This window comes from Pituophis catenifer, unplaced genomic scaffold (genome assembly GCF_029215685.1).
Source record: "Pituophis catenifer annectens isolate HBS135680 unplaced genomic scaffold, rPitCat1.0.hap2 SCAF_3, whole genome shotgun sequence".
Classification (NCBI taxonomy): Eukaryota; Metazoa; Chordata; class Lepidosauria; order Squamata; family Colubridae; genus Pituophis; species Pituophis catenifer.
In genome coordinates, this window is record NW_027256883.1 from 102,291,708 (window position 1) to 102,310,990 (window position 19,283).

The window sequence follows — 19,283 nt, forward strand, 5'->3', positions numbered from 1 at the left end:
AGCAAAACTTTATTCATTCTTAAAAAAAGCATTTAAAACATACAAAAGCTTGATTAAGTTAAAAGTTAACCTAATCAAGAAACAAATTTGCATATACATATACAATAATCAACTTAACTAATTTCTATTATTATATATACATATATACAAACCTACAGTGACATATTTCATTTTCTATCTATCTGACAGTGCATTTTTCTTTAATTATGATAATTTCCTCTAAATTTCATCTCAACCCATTTGGCCTCCTTTGATTTATCCACTGGTACCATCTATTCCATATTCTAAAATATTTTGAGTCCTCCTTATCCTGTAACTCTAAGGTTAATTTGTCCATTTCTGCGCATGTGTATATCTTTTGTATTAGCTCCTGATCAGTTGACAATCTATTTGTTTTCCAAAGTTGTGCTACTGCTAGTCTGGCCGCCGTTATTATGTGAAGTATTAAATATTTTATATCATTCCTAATGTTCTTTTTGATCATACCTAATAAGAAAATTTCGGGTTCTAATTCAATTTCATAATCTGTTATTTCTGCTATCCATGTTTTAATCTTGTTCCAATATTTCTTAATTTCTGGGCAGAGCCACCAAGCATGATAAAAAGTTCCCTGTGCTTTTTTACACTTCCAGCAAGTCGGATTTACATTTGAATACATTTTTGCTAACCGTGTGGGGGCCAGATACCATCGATACCACATTTTATAATCATTTTCTTTGTAGGCTACCGATTTTGTCATGGTATAGTTATTTTCCCACGCTCTTTCCCATTCTTCTAGTTATATACTGTGTCCGATGTTCCTTGCCCAGGCTATCATCTGCCCTTTAACCAATTCTTCTGCCAGATCATATTCGAGTAAATATTTGTAAATTTTCGAAATTAACTTCCCTTCTTTGGATTCTAATGATTTGTCTAATTGGTTTTGTTTTAAATCTATTCCTCCCTCCTCCTGATCCTTCCTATATCTTATCTTTATTTGTGAGTATGGCCACCAGTCTATTGCTATTCCTTGTTCCTTTAATTCTTCTCTAGTTTTTAGATTCACCTGTCTATCTAATATTTCTCTATATCTTAATATTTTTTGTTTAGATAGTATATTGGGATGGGTTATTGCTTCTATTGTCGATAGCCAGCCAGGAATTTTCATGTATTGTGCCGGATTTGTTGCCATGTATTAATTAAAGATTTCTTAATAGTGTGGTTATTGAAGTGTTTATATATTTTATTCCGTGTTTCAAATAAAGGCATGCCAACCCTTCATCAGGTCATGTCCCTCCAAGTTTAACAACCTTTGATTATCCAAGGTTATCCATTCCTTGATCCAAAGTAAACTTGCAGCCTTGTAGTATTTTTGCCATGCCTGGAAACCAAATCCACCTCTGATTTTATCATCTTGCAATATATTTAGTTTTATTCTTGATTTTTTCCCTTCCCACACAAATTTTGTGGTTATTTTATCCAAATTATCAAAAAATTTCTTGTCCAATTTTATCGGAATTGTTTGGAATAAATAAAGGAGTCTTGGCAGTATGTTTGATTTTATTGCTGTTATCCTCCCCAACAAAGATAGTCTTAATTTCCCCCATTTCTCTAAATCCTCTTTTATTTTTTGAACTAAAGGTTCATAATTATCTTGTTTTATTGTTATGGTTCTAGCCGTCAAATGTATCCCCAGATATTTCACTTTTTTAACTGCCTGTAATCCTGAATCTTTTACTAATTTCTCTACTTGTTTTGTTGTCATATTTTTTGTTATCATATTTGTCTTTTCCTTATTAATTTTTAGACCTGCTACTTTTCCAAATTCTCCAATCTCTTTTAATAATTTCGGGGTTGTTTCTGTTGGGTTTTCTATAAAGAAGACAAGGTCATTGGCGAAAGCTTGGACCTTGTACTCCTCTCTCTTGATCTTTAATCCTTGTATTTCTTTATTTGCCCTAATTCTAATTAGCAGGTTTTCCAAAGTTAAAATAAAAAGTAGGGGTGATAGCGGGCATCCCTGCCTTACTCCTTTATTTATTCCAAAAAATTTTGTTGGCTCTCCATTTATCAAAATACTTGCTTTTTGGTTCTGGTATATTGATGTTATCATTTTAGTAAATTTCTCTCCAAAATTCATAGTTTTGATTTGTTGTTTCATAAATTGCCAGTTTACTTGGTCAAACGCTTTTTGTGCATCCAGAAAGATCAGAGCTACCTGTCTCTCTGGATGCACCTTGTAATATTCCAAAACATCCATTACCATCCTTAAGTTATTTCTTATCTGTCTGGTGGGCAAGAAGCCATTTTGGTCCTGATGTATTTTGTTATGTAATATTTTTTTCAACCTATTGGCAATTATACACATGAAGATTTTGTAATCAGTATTCAACAAAGAGATCGGCCTATAGTTTTTTGTTAATGTGGTATCTGCCCCCTCTTTTGGTATTAGGGATATATACGCCTCTTTCCATGTGTTTGGTAATTTTGCCTCCATCAGCGCTTCATTGTATGTTTCTAATAAGATTCCATTTAATGATTCCCCAAATGTTTTGTAAAACTCAGTTGGAAGACCATCGGTCCCCAGAGTTTTATTATTTTTCTGTCTCTTCAGCGCTTCTTTTAATTCCCCTATTGTAATCTCTTTATCTAATAGTTCTTTTTCTTCCTCTGTTAGTACTTGCACTCCCTCTCCTTTTAAATACTGTTCAATTTCCTCCGTTGTTACTATGTCCTTCTCATAGAGTTTTTGATAATATTGGACTACTATCTCCTTTTTTTTCTCTAGTCTCTGATGGATCCTTCCCTCTTCATCTTGTAACTTCTGAATTGTTTTTTTTTTCCTTTTCCTTCCTCAGTCTGTATGCCAATCACCTCCCTGGTTTGTTTGTGTGCTGAAAGTAGTTCTGCCTTATATATCTTAAAGTAATTGCGTATTTCTCTTGCTCTAATATGTTCAGCTTGTGTTTTGCCGCTATCCATTTTACCCTTATTTGTTCATCCCCTGGATTTACTTGCAATTTACTTTCCCAATTTTTAATTTCTTCTCGTATTTTATTGTATTCTTTTTCTCTCTCTTTTCTCCTTTTTGCATTATATGCTATTGTAAGGCCTCTTACATACGCCTTAGTTGTGTCCCATAAGTTTTGTAGGGAGGTGTGTTGTTTTGTGTTTTCCTTGTAAAACAATTCTAACTCCTTTTCCATATAATTCTTATACTCTTTTTCTTTCATCAACTGTGTATTCATTGTCCATCTATTTTTCCTTTTCTGCTGCCCCTTCCACGTCATGGGTTATTGGGTTGTGATCCGCCCAATCGTTTGATAGGATTTCTACCGCTTCTATTTCTGTCATTAATATACTGGATACCCATGCCATATCCAACCTAGACCAAGACTTATGTGGATTCGAATAATATGTAAAATTTCTAATTTCAGGGTTATAAAATCTCCAGCCATCTATCATATTTAATTCTTCCACCATATCTATAAAGATTCTGGGCAGTACATTTTTCTTATTTTTATTTTGCTGGACACATTTATAATCTTTTCTTGCATCAAAAATCGCATTGAAGTCGCCAATCAGACACACATTTCCCATTTTTTGATCCATAATTTTCTCGTGCACTTTTTTATAGAATTCTAATTGTTTACTGTTTGGGCATATACTAACAATATATTTTTGAAATCCAGTTTTAGCTCTATCATCACTATTCTACCTTCGGTATCCACATATCTTACATTGCTATCTATTCCTTCCTTAACGTATACCACTACTTCTCTTTTTTTCTTCTTCTGCCAATGATGAGTATGCTGTACCTAATTTCTTATATTGTATATATTTTATATCTTGTTTTCTTATGTGTACCTCCTGGAGGCACACTATATCTAATTCTTGTTTCACAATTTTTTAAAAAATTTGGTTTCATTGGTTGGCGAGTTGAGTCTATTTACATTTACTGATAGAATTTTTAGAGTTCTTTCCATTTTTTACTGACTTTCCTGTTGTTTCTTCTTTGTTTCTTCCTGTTCCTTTTTTTTGCCTCTCGTTTGGATTCCTCCTTCCTCTTCTTGTGGGGGAGTTTTTTCACGTTCCCGCCTCTGTTTTCCTTTAATATTCCTTCCTCCCTCTTCTTTACTACCGTTTGTTGCCTCACTGCCCATCATTTGGTCGTATAATTCCCTTGCCTTACTCTGCGAGTCCACCTTTATTTTCTTTCCCTGCCACGTTACTAACATCCCTTCCGGTGTCGTCCATCTAAAGGGTATATATCTCCTATTTAGCAATGTGGCCAGGAACCAATAGTCCTTTCGTAGGACTCTTATCCTTTTGGGAATTTGTTTTAGCGTAATTATTTCTTTATTTTTATAGAACATAGGTTCATCCTTTGTTATTTTGTATACGATATCCCTCACCTTTCTTCTTACGAATCTTATGTGCACCTCCCAGGGAAGTTTGTTTTGTCGGGCGTAATTTGTGTGGACCTGGTACACTTCATCAAGTTCATTTATTATTTCGTCCTTTTCTCTTTGAAGCGCCTCAGCAATCATTTCTGCCATTATCATCGTCAAATCCTTGTCCCTCTCTTCCGCCACATTTTGGAAACGCAGGTAAAATGCCGCTTTTTCCATTTCCAGCTGCGCCACTGTGTTCTCAAGTTCCTTGTTTAATCCTGTCATTTTTGTATCCAGTGCCTCCAGTTTTTCTTCTGTCAATTCCGTTTTTTGTTTTATTTCTTTTATCCTTTGGTCATATTTTTGAATAATTTCTTGTATCAAATCCATTTTTTCGTCAATTTTTTGAATATCGTTCTTTACTTCTCTCTTTACCTCATCCATATCTTTTCTGGATTGCTCGTGGTTTCTGGTCATACATTCTTGCATTTTGGCCATGGTTTCTTGGATTGTTATTAATGTGGCTTGCATTGTTGGCATGTTGGGTGTGCTAGGTTGTTTCTCTGATGCAAACATTCCTTCCAAAGTTTTCTGTGACACTGGGGAGGCTGTTGTTCCTGCTAAGAGTGATGTTATCTTCTTCCCAGTCTTCAACGTTGTTGTGGTAGTGCTCGTCATCTCTTTCAAAATTCTATGTTGCGTCAGTAATATTTTATCAACTTTCTCCCAAATCACCATCCAAATTTGGTATACTTTCTTTCTTTCTCTTTTCTTTTCTCTCGTAAAAAATTCAATACAATAATCTCTCACTCACTTAATCTCTTTCCTTTAAGCAGATTTCTTAAAATAGTCTTTAAATAATTAAATAATTAATTACCTCTATAAAATACTTCATAAAAATGTGGCAGAGATGTAAATATAAATATAATATAAAATAGAAATAGAAATATTACTATATGTATAAATATATATAAATATGCAACTTAATTAATCAAGGACTTATTCAATCAATCAGTTCTTAATACTTAATATTTAGTATTCAATAATTAATAATCAGTTAATAAAAATAATACTTATAGTACTTAAATTAAGAGCAGATTACGCTATAATTCTTAATTATATATAATTCTTAATTAATTCCAATAAATAAGTAAATAAATAAATAAATATCCAATAAATATCAATAGCAATTATCTATTTTATCTATAACAATAAGTAACAATTATCCAAGTCTAAATAAAAAGGGACAATATATGAGCAATATATTTCAAATGTTCTATGGGCCTCGTTTTTTATATCTTCGACGAAGGAAAAAGCAAGTCTCTCTCTTTTTTTTTTTTACACTGGAGTCTTTTCCTGTTTCAATATGGCGACCTCTAATCTGCACAGTCACAGTCACAGTTTGCAGTTTTTATTTTGCCAAACTACCTCTCTCCTTCCGTTAGGAGGCAGCCCAAAGGGGAGGTTACAAAGAATGTCTATTCTTCTTCAAGTGTCCGCAGTTTAAATCCACTTCTTCTCACCCGTTTTCGCTGTCTTAATAGTTTTTTTTTTATTCTTTCTCTGCTGATCTATGTTCCGTCCTCTTCCTTTCTGCTCACCTCTACAGTTGCCGCCTGTTCACATTCTGAGATCTTCTCTTTTCACGCTACCCCTCCGGAAAAATACTCTCTCCTCAATTTGCACCAAATTATTCCAAATTATTGGTTCTTGCTTTCTGCTCACCCTCCACGATCTTGCACTGTACTCACTCCTCCGCTCCCGATGGTCTCAATCGGCTCGTCGGGCCTCCGGGCCAGCTGCGCTCATCGTACCCGCCGGCTTCTTCCGAGCCTGGAATGAGGGATCCTCGCGGTGCGGCAAGAGATTGCACCTCTCTTCGCCTCCCCCGAAGTTTCCCCTCCTTATTCCCGATCTCTCCAAGATCGGTCTCTTGCGAAAAAAGGCACCAAACACTCAGAAATCCGACACGAGAGAGAGAGCGTTCTCTCCTGTGCCGCCACGACCCTACGTCACCGCTGGAAGTTTCCACACAAAGAATTATTAAATAGACCAATCACTATGACTGAATTGTTGGAGGCAAGGAAAAAACAAAAAAACAATAAAACTCCCGGACCAGATGGCATGCCAACAGAATTCTATAAAAAGTGTCAGAACCCAATGGATGAGTTCCTACTCCAAGTTTTCAATGATGCACTCTTAGAAGCAAAAACTCCTAATTCCTGGGCTGAAACCATAATTACACTTATCCCAAAAGAAGATACTGATCCCACACAAATCCAAAACTATAGGCCAATATCATTGTTAAATGTGGATTACAAGCTGTTCATGCTGGTCATTACGCAGAGACTGAAAACAATTATTCATAAATACATCCACTCAGACCAAAATGGTTTTGTTCCAAGAAGACAGATCAAAAATAATATGAGAACAATCATTAACGTCCTTGAATACTATGAGAAAAAATTAGACAAACAATTGGCCCTAATTTTCCTGGACGTGCAGAAGGCATTCGATAACTTACATTGGAATTTTCTTATATTACAATTGGAGGCGAAGGAATTTGGCGATAAATTTTTAAACATGATTAGGAAAATATACTCCTCCCAAACAGCCAAAATTATGATCAACGGGGATATGAGAGAAAAATTTGAGATATCAAAGGGAGTGAGACAAGGATGTCCTCTATCCCCATTATTCTTTATAATATCCCTCTAAATCTTATTAAATGAAATTAGGAAAGACAAAGAAATAAAAGGTCTGGGAATAAAAAAAGAGGAGTATAAACTGCAAGCCTTCGCTGACGATATAGTGTTTATCGTGGAACAACGAGAAACAACAGGAACCAAATTGTTAGGGAAGATAGAGGAATATGGAAGAGTGGCCGGTCTCAAAATCAATAAACAAAAAACAAAAGTATTAACGAAGAATTTGACAAAGGCACAGGAGAAAGAATTAGAGGATAATTTAAGAATACAAATAGCAAAGAAAGTAAAGTATTTGGGAATTTGGTTCACCAAGAAAGCAACATCAATTAGAGAGGATAATTATACTAAATTAACAAAACAGATTAAAAAAGATTTGGAAACATGGAGCAAACTACAATTATCATTCTTAGGGAAAATTGCATCCCTTAAAATGAATATACTACCCAGACTGGTATACCTCTTCCAAGTAACTCCGATTTGGCCAGGAAAGGATTTCTTCAAAGACTTTGATAAAATGATAGCAAAGTATATTTGGCAGGGGAAGAAGGCCAGAATTTAAATAAAATGCTTGCAAGATACCCGGAAGAAAGGAGGATTAGGGTTACCAGACTGGAAACTACATGGGGCTACCCTTGAAAAGTGTTCGGAGACTACAGTTGGTCCAGAACGCAGCCGCGAGAGCTGTCGTGGGTGCACCTAGGTACACCCACATTACACCAATTCTCCGTGAGCTGCACTGGCTCCCTATTGGTCTCCGGTCACAATTCAAGGTGTTGGTTATTACCTTTAAAGCCCTACATGGCTCAGGGCCAGGGTATCTTCGAGACTGCCTTCTACCGCATAGCTCCCAGCGACCGGTACGATCCCACAGAGTTGGTCTCCTCAGGGTCCCGTCAGCTAAACAATGCCGGCTGGAGGGCCCACAGAGTTGGGCCTTCTCTGTGGCTGCCCCAGCATTCTGGAACCAGTTACCTCCTGAGGTCCGGGCCATGCCCACCCTAAAAGCCTTCCAAAAAGTGGTGAAGACCTGGCTCTTCTGGCAGGCCTGTGGCCGTTGATCTCGCTGTTGCGATCTGGCAAGATCCGGCCATGAATGGTGTGAATGGGTTTTAATTGTTTTTAATGGTTTAACTTTTAATGTTTTATATATGGTTTTTAAATGCATTGTAAGCCGCCTGGAGTCTTCGGAGAAAGGCAGCATACAAGTTGAACAAATAAATAAATATAAAAACTAAAACACATAGCTGTCAGGCATCCGTCAAATATATACCAACACAACGAAAAAAATAAGCTTTGTCACATATCCAGGACCCAAGCTGGGTCTTAAAATTAAATTTGTAAGGCCTCATGAAAGTCAATCTAATCTGAGATAGACAATCGTCCAAAGAACTCCCCTTTTGGGTCCCACCACTCAATCCTTCTTAGCTGACATTATCCATAGCATTATCCTCCTGCCTATGTATGAAGGATAAAGATAATTGGGGAACATGGTCCCGTAACTAACCTAGTCACAAGCCATCAAGATCTTTAAGGTTGGACTTCCGGTTGGCGCTGTGGTGATTCAGACAGGAAATTAGCGGGGCTCCTAGGAGCCCCGCGAAAACCCCATCTGTCAAGCCGCCGCCGGCAGGTCTATAAACCTACCCTGTCCTGTAGGGACAGGGGGTTAGAGAGGGACCCCTCAGATGGCTGAGAGGAACGGGCAGGTTCTTCAGGGCCGGAGGATTGCCCTCTGCACTGGCAGCGGTGGGAGCGGCAGCCAAGGCAGCTGCCTCGAGACTGCAGCAACCAGGACAAGCGATGTGCAGGAGGAGAAGCAGAGAACAGAGCAAGGTGTTTGAAAGCTGGGTGAGTGGATTTAAACCCACGCGGGAACAGCCTTTAAATGATGGATGTTAACAAGAGTTAATAGCGGCTAAGAACTATCGAGGCAAAAGGATTTAAAATAAACAATAAAAGGAAAACACCCGTTGATGGACTATAGAATTTACTGATTGCTTGGGAATCATTCTACAACAAAATTTGGCACTTTTTTTGATGTTGTTAATGAGAATGGATTACTTTTCAAGAGAGAAAAAAGAGAGGAGGAAGCAAATAGGAACTTTTCAAAGCAAGGAGAAAAGACAAACGGAGATGGACAAAATGGTTGCCAGCTGAGAAGTGAAAGTGCAAATTGTGGATTGCTTGTTGTTTGAAGGAGAAACTTTGTGTCTTGTTATTCAAACTGGATTACTTTGAGAAAAAATTTAGGAGGCTTGACTTTGGAGATATATAATCTGTCTACTGGAGAATTTATTGATGTCCAGAAAGAAGAAATTGAATGAAATAATGAAAATTGAATTAATGGGTGCAGCAACAAAAGGAAAGGGCGTAGCAACAGAAGAAGACATGATGATACCATATATGGAATAGTTTATTTATTTATTTATTTTATTGAATTTCTATACCGCCCTTCTCCCGAAGGACTCAGGGCGGTGTACAGCCAGAAATAAAACCATGACAGTAGAAAAATTAAAAACAAGTTAAAACAATTAAATCAATTGGCTGAAAATTCTAATAAAACAACCCATTAAAAAAGTAAAAATATTATTATTATTTAGGCCAGCTCTGCTTGTTGGAATAGTAATGTTTTTAGGGCACGGCGAAAGGTACACAGGTCGGTAATCCTACGAATCTCTGAGGGCAGCTCATTCCAGAGGGTAGGGGCCCCCACAGAGAATGCTCCCCCCCTGGGGGTCGTCAGCCGGCATTGTCTAGCTGACGGCACCCGGAGGAGCCCCTCTCTGTGGGAGCCTACCGGTCAATGGGAGGCTATCGGTGGCAGAAGGTGGTCTCGTAGATACCCAGGGCCCATGCCATGGAGCGCTTTAAAGGTGGCAACCAACACCTTGAATCGCACCCAGAAGACCACCGGGAGCCAGTGCAGCTTGCGCAGGAGCAGTGTTACATGGGAGCGTCGGGTCACTCCCATAATTACCCACGCGGCTGCATTCTGGACCAGTTGGAGCCGCCGGGTGCTCTTCAAGGGGAGCCCCATGTAGGGAGTGTTACAATAGTCCAGACGGGAAGTGACGAGGGCGTGAGTGACTGTGCGTAAGGAGTCCCGATCCAGAGCCTTGATAGTACAGTGGTCTAAGCACCCTGTTATTAACACAGCTGCCTGCAATTTACTGCTGGTTCGAATCTCTCCAAGGTTCAAGGTTGACTCAGCCTTCCATCCTTTCTAAGGTAGGTGAAATGAGGACCCAGTCTGTGGGGGCAATAAGCTGACTTTGTATAAATATACAAAAGTATGAAGGCTATTGCTTAACACATCGTAAGCCGCCCTGAGTCTCCGGAGAAGGGTGGCATATAAATCAAATTAAAAAAATAAATAAATAAAATAAAAGGGATGCAACTGGTAAATCAGGCGAACCTGATAGAAAACCCCCCTGGCCACAGCCGTCAGATGATCCTCCAAGGACAGCTGCGAGTCCAGGAGGACACCCAAGTTGTGAGCCCTCTCTGAGGGGGTCAAGATCTCAGCCCCAATAGTCAGTGATGGAGTCAACTGACTATGACAGGACACCAGAAACCACAGCCACTCGGTCTTGGAAGGGTTAAGTCTGAGCTTGTTCCTCCCCATCCAGATCCATACGGCTTCCAGGCACCGGGACATCACTTCAAGGGCATCATTGGGGTGGCCTGGGGTGGAAATGTACAGCTGAGTGTCATCAGTGTACTGATGGAAATCCACCCTGAAGCCACGGATGATCTCCCCCAGCGGCTTCACATAAATGTTGAACAGGAGGGGTGAGAGGACCGACCCCTGTGACACCCCACAGACTAGGCGCCTTGGGGTCGACCTCTGCCCCCCTGCCAACACAGATTGCATATGGCCGGAAAGGAAGGAGGCGAACCACTGCATAACGGTGCCCCCCACTCCTAATGCCTCCAGCCGGCGCAGCATGATACCATAGTAGATGGTATCAAAAGCCACTGAGAGATCTAACAGGACCAGGACAGAGGAACAGCCCCATCCCGAGTCCTCCAGAGATCATCGACCAATGCGACCAATGCCGTTTCCATGCTATACCCAGGCCTGAAACCTGACTGGAACAGATCCAGATAATCCGCTTCATCCAGGTGCTGAGGAAGTTGTCGTGCCACCATACTCTCAACAACCTTCGCCACAAAACGAAGGTTGGAGACAGAACGATAATTTGATAAAACACCCGGGTCCAGGGAAGGCTTCTTGAAGAGGGGCCTCACCACCGCCTCTTTCAAAGCGGCGGGAAAGAAACCCTCACTCAAAGAAGTGTTAATCCCCTGGAGCCAGCCTCGTGTAACCTCCCGGGAAGCCAGCACCAACCAGGAGAGACACGGGTCCAGCAAACATGTGGTCGCATTCAGCCTACCCAAGACCCTGTCCACGTCCTCCGGAGTCACAAGGTCAAACTCCTCCCAGCTAACATTCTCAAGACCTGCCTCCGTCATCCCATCTGAACCCATCCAGTCGGAGTCCAAGCCCTCTCAAATCTGAGCGATTTTGTTGTGCAGATATTGCACAAAGTCCTCAGCCCTACCCTGCAAGGGGTCTTCCCGCGCTCCCGTATGGAGAAGGGAGTGGGTCACCCTAAACAGGGCAGCTGAGCAGTTATCCACAGACCCAATCAGAGCAGAAAAATAATTAAAGTTTGCCGCTTTGATTGCCACTAGGTAGGTCTTAATATGAGACCTCACCAGTGTTCGGTCAGATTCGGAATGGCTAGCCCTCCAACTGCTCTCCAGGTGTCTTTTCCGGTGCTTCAACTCTCTCAGCTCTTCGGAGAACCAAGGAGCCAATTGAGATCGGCGCCGAGTCAGAGGCCACAAAGGCATGACGCGGTCCAAAGCCCCAGTGGCCGCCCTATGCCAGGCAGCCACTAGTTCTTCAGTTGAGTCGTGGGCCAGAGCCTCAGGAAATGGCCCAAGTTCCACCCGGATCCTCTCCGGGTCCATCAAGCGCCTGGGACGGAACCATCTGACCGGTTCCGTCTCCCTGTGGCGAGGGGGTAGCGGTTCGAAGATCCAGTCGAAGGAGCAAATGATCAGACCATGACAAGGGCTGCATAACTAAATCCCCTATTTCTAGATCATTGCCACTGACCAGAGACAAAAATCAGATCCAGAGTGTGTCCCCCCGTGTGAGTAGGGCCTCGAACTAACTGGGTCAGGTCCAAGGCCGTCATGGAAGCCATGAACTCCCTGGCTGCTATTGATGTGTCACCGACTGATGGCAGGTTGAAATCCCCCATGACCATCAGCCTGGGGGTACCAACTGCCACCCTGGCTATAACATCAGGCAGCTCAGGCAGGGCCACTGCCACGTAGCAGGGAGCCAGGTACACAATCAGCAGACCCACCTGCACCCCACGGTCCCACTTCACAAGGAGGGACTTACATCCAGCTATCTGAGGAACAGTGGTCTCCCTCGGACATAGACTTTCATTAATAACAACCGCCACACCCCCTCCCCTCCCCTGGGCCCTCGGCTGATGGAATGCCCGGAAACCTGGTGGGCACATTTCTACAAGGGGCACCCCCCCTTCCGGGCCCAACCAGGTCTCCATGATACCCACCAGGTCCGCTCCCCCCTCCTGAATAAGATCAAAAATGAGGGGGGCTTTATTTACCACAGACCTGGCGTTACATAACATCAGCCGGAGGTCCAGGGCCTGAGGATCTGAGCCACCTGGGAAACGAGAAAGGCATTGGGGACCGGAGCGCGCAATCACTCGAAGGTAGCAAGTGCGCACTCCCGAAACATGATATGGCCCCCTGCCACCCCCATATCTGCCCCTCCCACCTACAGTACTGATTGAACAACCCTCCCTGGATCACATCCGACCCTATATCCCTGGTGCCGTACCCCCTCGCAGGGCCCAGCCTTGACCCTGGTGGATTTCCCCCTAACCCACCCCAGTCTTCCCAGAACCCCTTAAAATTTTGATTAAAAACCCATTTAAAAAACCCCTCAATCTCTTCTTTGCTGCATGCCATCTCTCGGGGCTCCAAAGCCCGTCATCAAGATAGGCCCTCAATAGCGTGGAGGGCCAGGCCTGTGAAAGGGGGGAATTTCGCAGTGCTAGCAGCTCCGCCGCTGAATACATCAAAAAACATCCAATAAACCAGGATGGGAAAGCCAATTTGGGTAGGTTCCAAAAAGTCCTGGAGCAGAAAGATCTCAGTATAGATGGAATCTGGTCCCCACTGCCCTCTCACGGCAGTGGAAGGAGACAATGTTAATTCAGTCATTCGGAGGGAAATTTCTAGGTCACTCTCTCACGGTGACCTAGCCAGATGAACTTGGAAACTAGGATTCATTAATCCAGCTCCTCCGATAGCAGATGATTCATAAGCAACGCCATCTCACTCAGGGTCCAGGCCATTTAATCCAGGTCATCGTCTGGCAAGGGGAGTTCAGCTGGCATCACTCAGTAGAGGCAGAATCCAGATGGAATTGATCCCCCTCAATAAAAAAGAGTGATAACTGTCTTACTGAAGGAGGATGTATTTTAGGGAAGGAGAATTCCCGTCACGTACAAGTAGGAGGAGGCTGGACACAAGCTGATGGTCGGGCCACACATAAAGGGGGGGAAGGGGTGGAGAGGTCTTCCATGGAGGCCCAATAGTCCTAGGCCATCCACCGGCCCCTCCAACCCCAAATCATACATGCCACCCCAGCAGTCATCCTGTCTGCCATACCTCCATCTTCCGACCCCTGGTTGCAATAGGGTATTTACGGGTCCTGCAAAGGCATGCTCCCAGAAGTCTGGGCCAACGCCCTGCGCTTCTCTAAAGCTCCACGCTTTGATAATCTTTGACATTTGTACCTCCCCGCTGGCATCCGATATCGCCCGTCCACGACCATCCCGCCATCCATCCAGCTTCTGCGCCGAGGCCGCCACTGCTGCCGCGGCGCTGTTGCCAGTCCTCAGCCGCTCCAAGACTCCCAGCACACCCTCGGAGTCCCAGAAGGTGGTCAGAGCCGGGAGGGAGCCAGGGAAGCCCCCAAGCTCCTCGCCAATGCCGACGCGTCGCAGTTCTTCGCAGTAAGAAGTTCCCCCAGCCGGGGTTGGGGCTGCCAAATCATAGCAGCCCCAAAGGACCCCTAACACCACCAAAAACTCCCCATTCCTGGACATGGTTTAGGGAAGCGTCGCCATTTTGGGCATGCACAGTTATTACAAAAGAACTAATTTTATAGAATCTATAACTTTGATTATATTGAAATTAAAAAGAAATATCTTTGGACAGATTGGAGAAAGAAAAAAATGGAATATATTGTGTAGCAAGATAAGAAAAATATTACAGTTTGACTAAAACGGATGTAACGTTTTCTCTGTATTTGATGTCTGAATAATGCTAGGAGGTATCTTCCTCCTTCTCTTTGTTCTTTCTCTTTCTTTTTTTTCTTTTTCCTTTATTTTTTCCCCCTCTTATCTTTTTTAATTCTTTTTTTAAAAAAAATTCTGTTATATCTTTATTCTTTTCTTTTTTCTTTCTCTTTCTGTCTCCTTTTTATTTCTTATTGTTATTATTATCATTCTCTTTCTCTCTCTTTACCTTTATCTTAATTGAAGTTGACTATATAAACATATAAATATTAATTTGATTAGGAAACAAGAGAATAAATGATTGAAGAAAAATATGATCTTTGAATGTCCTAATGCTTACTCTAAATTTTGAATTTTTAATAAGTATTTTACGGACTTAAAAATTAGAGGAAAGTGATTTTCAAGGCTGGAAAATGTGATTTCTATACATAAATTACAAAAAGTATGAAGAGAATGAATGAACTTTGGAACATTATCTATAGACTTAACAATTATAGAAAAACAATTATAGAAAATTGATTTTAAAGTGGTTTAAAATGTTTTTTATAGAAAAATAAGAAATAAGTATGAAATGGGAGAAATTTAAAGGAAATTTATAGCTTAGGAGAGAGTAGGTGAGAAGATATTTATTATAATACATTTTTATTCTAAATTAGTAGGAGACATGGAGGAGAATATGTTGAAAAATAATATAGGTAATATATTGTGAATTAGTTAAAACTAAACAGCCAAACAATGGATGCAGGAGTGGAGGAAAGCATAAAGCTGGATAATAGCTAAAATAAAATCCTATGAACTAGCTAAACAAATGAAGTTAGGAGTGGAGGAAAGCATGATCCTGGAGAACAGTTAAAGCAAAGCTGTGACCCAGTTTAATAAATAGAGGTAGGAGTGGAGGAAAGCATGATACTGGAGAACAGTTAAAGCAAAGCTGCGAACCAGCCAACAAATAGAGTTAGGAGTGGAGGAAAGCATGATGCTGGAGAACAGGTTAAAGCAAAGCTGTGAACCAGCCAAAAAATAAAAGTTAGGAGTGGAGGAAAGCATGATTCTGGAGATCAGCTGAAATAAAGTTGTGAACCAGTCACAAATAGAGGTAGGAGTGGAGGAAAGCATTGCTGGAAAACAACTAATTGAGTTGTGAACCAGTTTAATAATAGATTTAGGAGGTGTGGAGGAGATAATGTTGAGAGCAGTTAAAGCCAAACTGTGAACCAGCTAAATAAGAAAGGTTAGGAGTGGAGGAAAGCATCACTGGAAAGCAGCTAATTAAGTTGTGAACCAGCAAAAAAATAAACCTAGAAGGAAGTGGAGGAGATAATACTGGAGAATAGTTAAAGCAAAACTGTGAACCAGTTAAACAAACAGAGATAGGAGTGGAGGAAAGCATCGCTGGGAAATAGCTATCTAAGTCATGAACCAGCTAAATATTAGATTTAGTAGCAATGGAGAGCAAGCCTGAAGTAAGCAAAAATAAAGTATTTTGGGAGTAGTAAATTATAGATGGAAATGTTGAATGAATGTTAAAATGAATTGATTTTGAAATGATTTTAAGAGAGGAGAAAAATATTTTATGTTAAGACTATGGATACTAGAGGTCATCTAAGAGAGGTAAAATATAGATTAGATTTAATGGGTTTTAGGATTAAGGAATATATATGAAATACTGATTGTTAAAATGATAAAGATCTAGAATGGTGTTTATTTGGAAATGATTGAATATAAGAATGAGCTGTGTATATTTGGAGTTTAAGATTTAGGGTGATATAGTAGAATGCTAAATGATTAGAATAAGATGCTAGAATGTGCGATAAAAAACCGGGATTGGATTTTCTTTTTTTTTCTTTAAGATGTAAATGGTTGAAATCTGGAATTGAATTGGTTAAGGGAGTGTGAGCAACTGTACCTATTTTATACCGGATCAAACCTTTGCTCTAAAAAGATGTATTTTATGTTTTATGTTTAAAAATTAATGAAAAAAAATTCAAAAAAAAAGATCTTTAAAGTTAACAACCACCACCATGAATTACATTTGGAAATACTGTGAAAGCCAATGCAGCTTGCAGGGCAGTGTTGTTACATGCCCTGAATAACTGGTGCCATTAACTGCATTGCTACATTGTGCACCAGTTAAAGCTTCTGAATATTCTTCAAGAGCAGCCTCATTGCAACAGTCTGGAGATTATGAGGTCATGAGCAGGGCATCCTGGTCCAGGAATAAGACCAACTGATGCATACTTCAAAGTTGTACAAAAACCCTCTTAGCCACAGCTACCATTTGCCCCTTCTTTAGAGACACAAGTGCAGAACGATCCTCAGATTGCATACGTGTCTGTCTGAAGTGATGACATCCCATCCAGAAGTCTGAGCATTTGACTATTTGCGATCTATACTTAGATGGCTGTATGGTTACCATAACTTGCAGAAATATAGCATCCATCCCTGCAATAATTTGAAGTTATCTAAAGTAGAGGACAAGTACAATACACATGTATTGGCTAAACAAAGAATGACTTATATAAACCCATCTTTTCCAACTATGCTACATTATTTATATTACTGCTATCTAAAAACTTAATAAAATAAAAATCTTAATCAGATATTATTTCAACTTTTTACCTTTTGATTGCATCCCATACTTTAACTCCATCATCCCGATAGTAGTAGTATGGAATATCCTCATTGCTTTCCATATGTCTTGACTTGATTTCTTCAGGGAAGCAGAGAGAGCTGTAGGTAAGATGTTTCATTGCTCGCTGGACCATTTGCACATGCCCACCTCCTCCAGTGGCATTTGCCTTTAGCAACCAAAACATATAATATAGGTAATTAACAAAAAATACAGTTGAGAAAGACCCCATTAGGAGGTCACACAGAAGGATGCAATGATGCAGTTTGGCCACATGCAGCCATGTTAGAGCTAAAGACCTCTATATGTGTGCTTCTCTAGCTTCCACACAGGCTTGTTTTCATATTAAAGGTTTAGTCACTCAACTTCCCCACATTTTCCAAAGAAACCTTACACACTATTTACATTACAGAAAAAAAACAAGTAAAAAAGTATTTGTATTTAATGAGTGGGTTTTTCCCTCTTCTGTAGGAAATAAGGGCAATTATAGCTGCTCCCCAGGTCTACTAATATATGTAAATAGGGAAGCCAAAATTGGTGTCCACCAGTCAGGATGTTATGTTCAGGGGGGATTAATAGTTCCCCTGAGGCTTTTTCAAATTTCATAATGTGATATTTAAAGCAGTCAGAAAATGGGGATTGAGTGATGGAGGTCAGTTAATATAATTTAGTGGTCTATGCAGGAGCAGATGCAATGGTTTTGCCTAGGAACCATAAAGCTAGAAGCATTGATGATCTATATCATTACAAAGTGACAAAGCCAGTTGTTGTAGAATGAAACAAAGAATAGCCCATCCTGAAGAAGCTTCAACAGTTGTCAAACTCCTTAAAGAAGCTCAGTGATGAAAGCAAGATTCCCAGAGATTAGGAGAGGTAGATTTGTTAAAATGAAAAAGGGTTACAATATCTTGAAAACTGGATGTGCCTTCATTTATTAATCAGTATGTTAAGCAGGGGTGAAATGCTACCTGTTCGCTCCAGTTCAGGCGAACCAGTAGTGATAAAAACTACCAGTTCGGGTGAACCGGTAGTAAAAAAAAAAAAGCTACCGGTTTGGTTGAACCGGCAGTTTAAAAAGCTACTGGTTCGGGCAAACCGGTAGTTAGCTACCGGTTTGGGTGACCCAGTAGTTAGCTACCGGTTCAGGAGAACTGGTAGTTTAAAAATGCTACCAGTTCCTCTGAATGGTATTTCCAACTATCAGCTGTGCAGCGGGGTTTAGCTTTGTTAGAAAGCAGGAAATCCTGCTTTCTAGCAAAGCTAAATTGCGCACCACAGCTGATCCCCCCTTGCTGTTCTACTTACCTTCCCAAGCCTTCTTTTGGCACGTACTGCGCATGCATGCGCATGCAGCAAACACCAAAAGAAGGCTTGGGAAGGTAAATAGAACAGTGGGGGGATCAGCTGTGCAATGCAGTTTAGCTTTGCTAGAAAGCAGGAAATCCTGCTTTTTAGCAAACTAAATCGCGCACCACAGCTGATCCCCCCCTCGCTTCTACTTACCTTTCCAAGCCTCCTTTTGGCGCATACTGTGCATGTGCACACACGCAGAGTGCGCGTTTGGTGTTCAGTGCGCATGCAGGGCCAGCAAACTGGTAGCAAACCAGTTCAGATTTCACCACTGATGTTAAGGTTTATTTCCCATTACCTTTGATCTTTTTTTAAGTCTTGGTTTAATGGAGAAGATATTAATTGCTTATTTGATACTATGAAAATATCCAACTTCCGGTGGCTCCGCAGACGACGAGGACGGTCTCCATAGACCGCCAGCCACCCGATCTGTTAAAACCGCCCTGACAGCGCTAAACAGCTGTCCGGCGGTTTGAAAAAACTCTCCTTCGGGCAAAGAAGGAGAGGAGAGTCGGAGGGAGTGGGTAGAGCTCCCCGAAAGTCACTGGATTAATTCCAGGGACTCGGAGGGTGAGAGCTCCCCAGTTCACCCCTCCCATCACTCCGGATCGCTGGTGCCTCTGTTATTCAGAGCAAGACGTCTGCGTCCAATTCTGCCGGCAAACAGTGAGTTTTAATGAGTTCTAACAAGGCAGACAGAGCGGAAGCAAGAGTGCAAGCTTTTTAAGAGAAACAGAACTTAACTCCGTGAATACATTGTTGCAAACGGAGCTCTCTTGAGCTGGAGGCTGGAGAGGAAGCCTCTGTTATGGGCGGAAGGGAAAGTGAAAGTTAAAGGGAAACTGCTTGTTAAGAGCCCTCTGCC

The 19,283-nt window shown here is 41.1% G+C and overlaps 1 protein-coding gene across 4 annotated transcripts in view; it reads right to left on the reverse strand.

Annotated features, from left to right (window-relative positions):
- The window catches only part of ALOX5 (arachidonate 5-lipoxygenase), a 200,435-nt gene that overhangs the window by 40,327 nt on the left and 140,825 nt on the right, over positions 1 to 19,283 (reverse strand). For 2 of the 4 annotated variants that reach the window (XM_070940866.1, XM_070940863.1), the window contains exon 10: positions 17,059 to 17,237. In XM_070940866.1, coding sequence (XP_070796967.1) covers positions 17,059 to 17,237 — 179 coding nt within the window. The remainder of the gene's footprint in view (positions 1 to 17,058; positions 17,238 to 19,283) is intronic. The other 2 variants (XM_070940865.1, XM_070940864.1) reach the window with 2 other exon arrangements.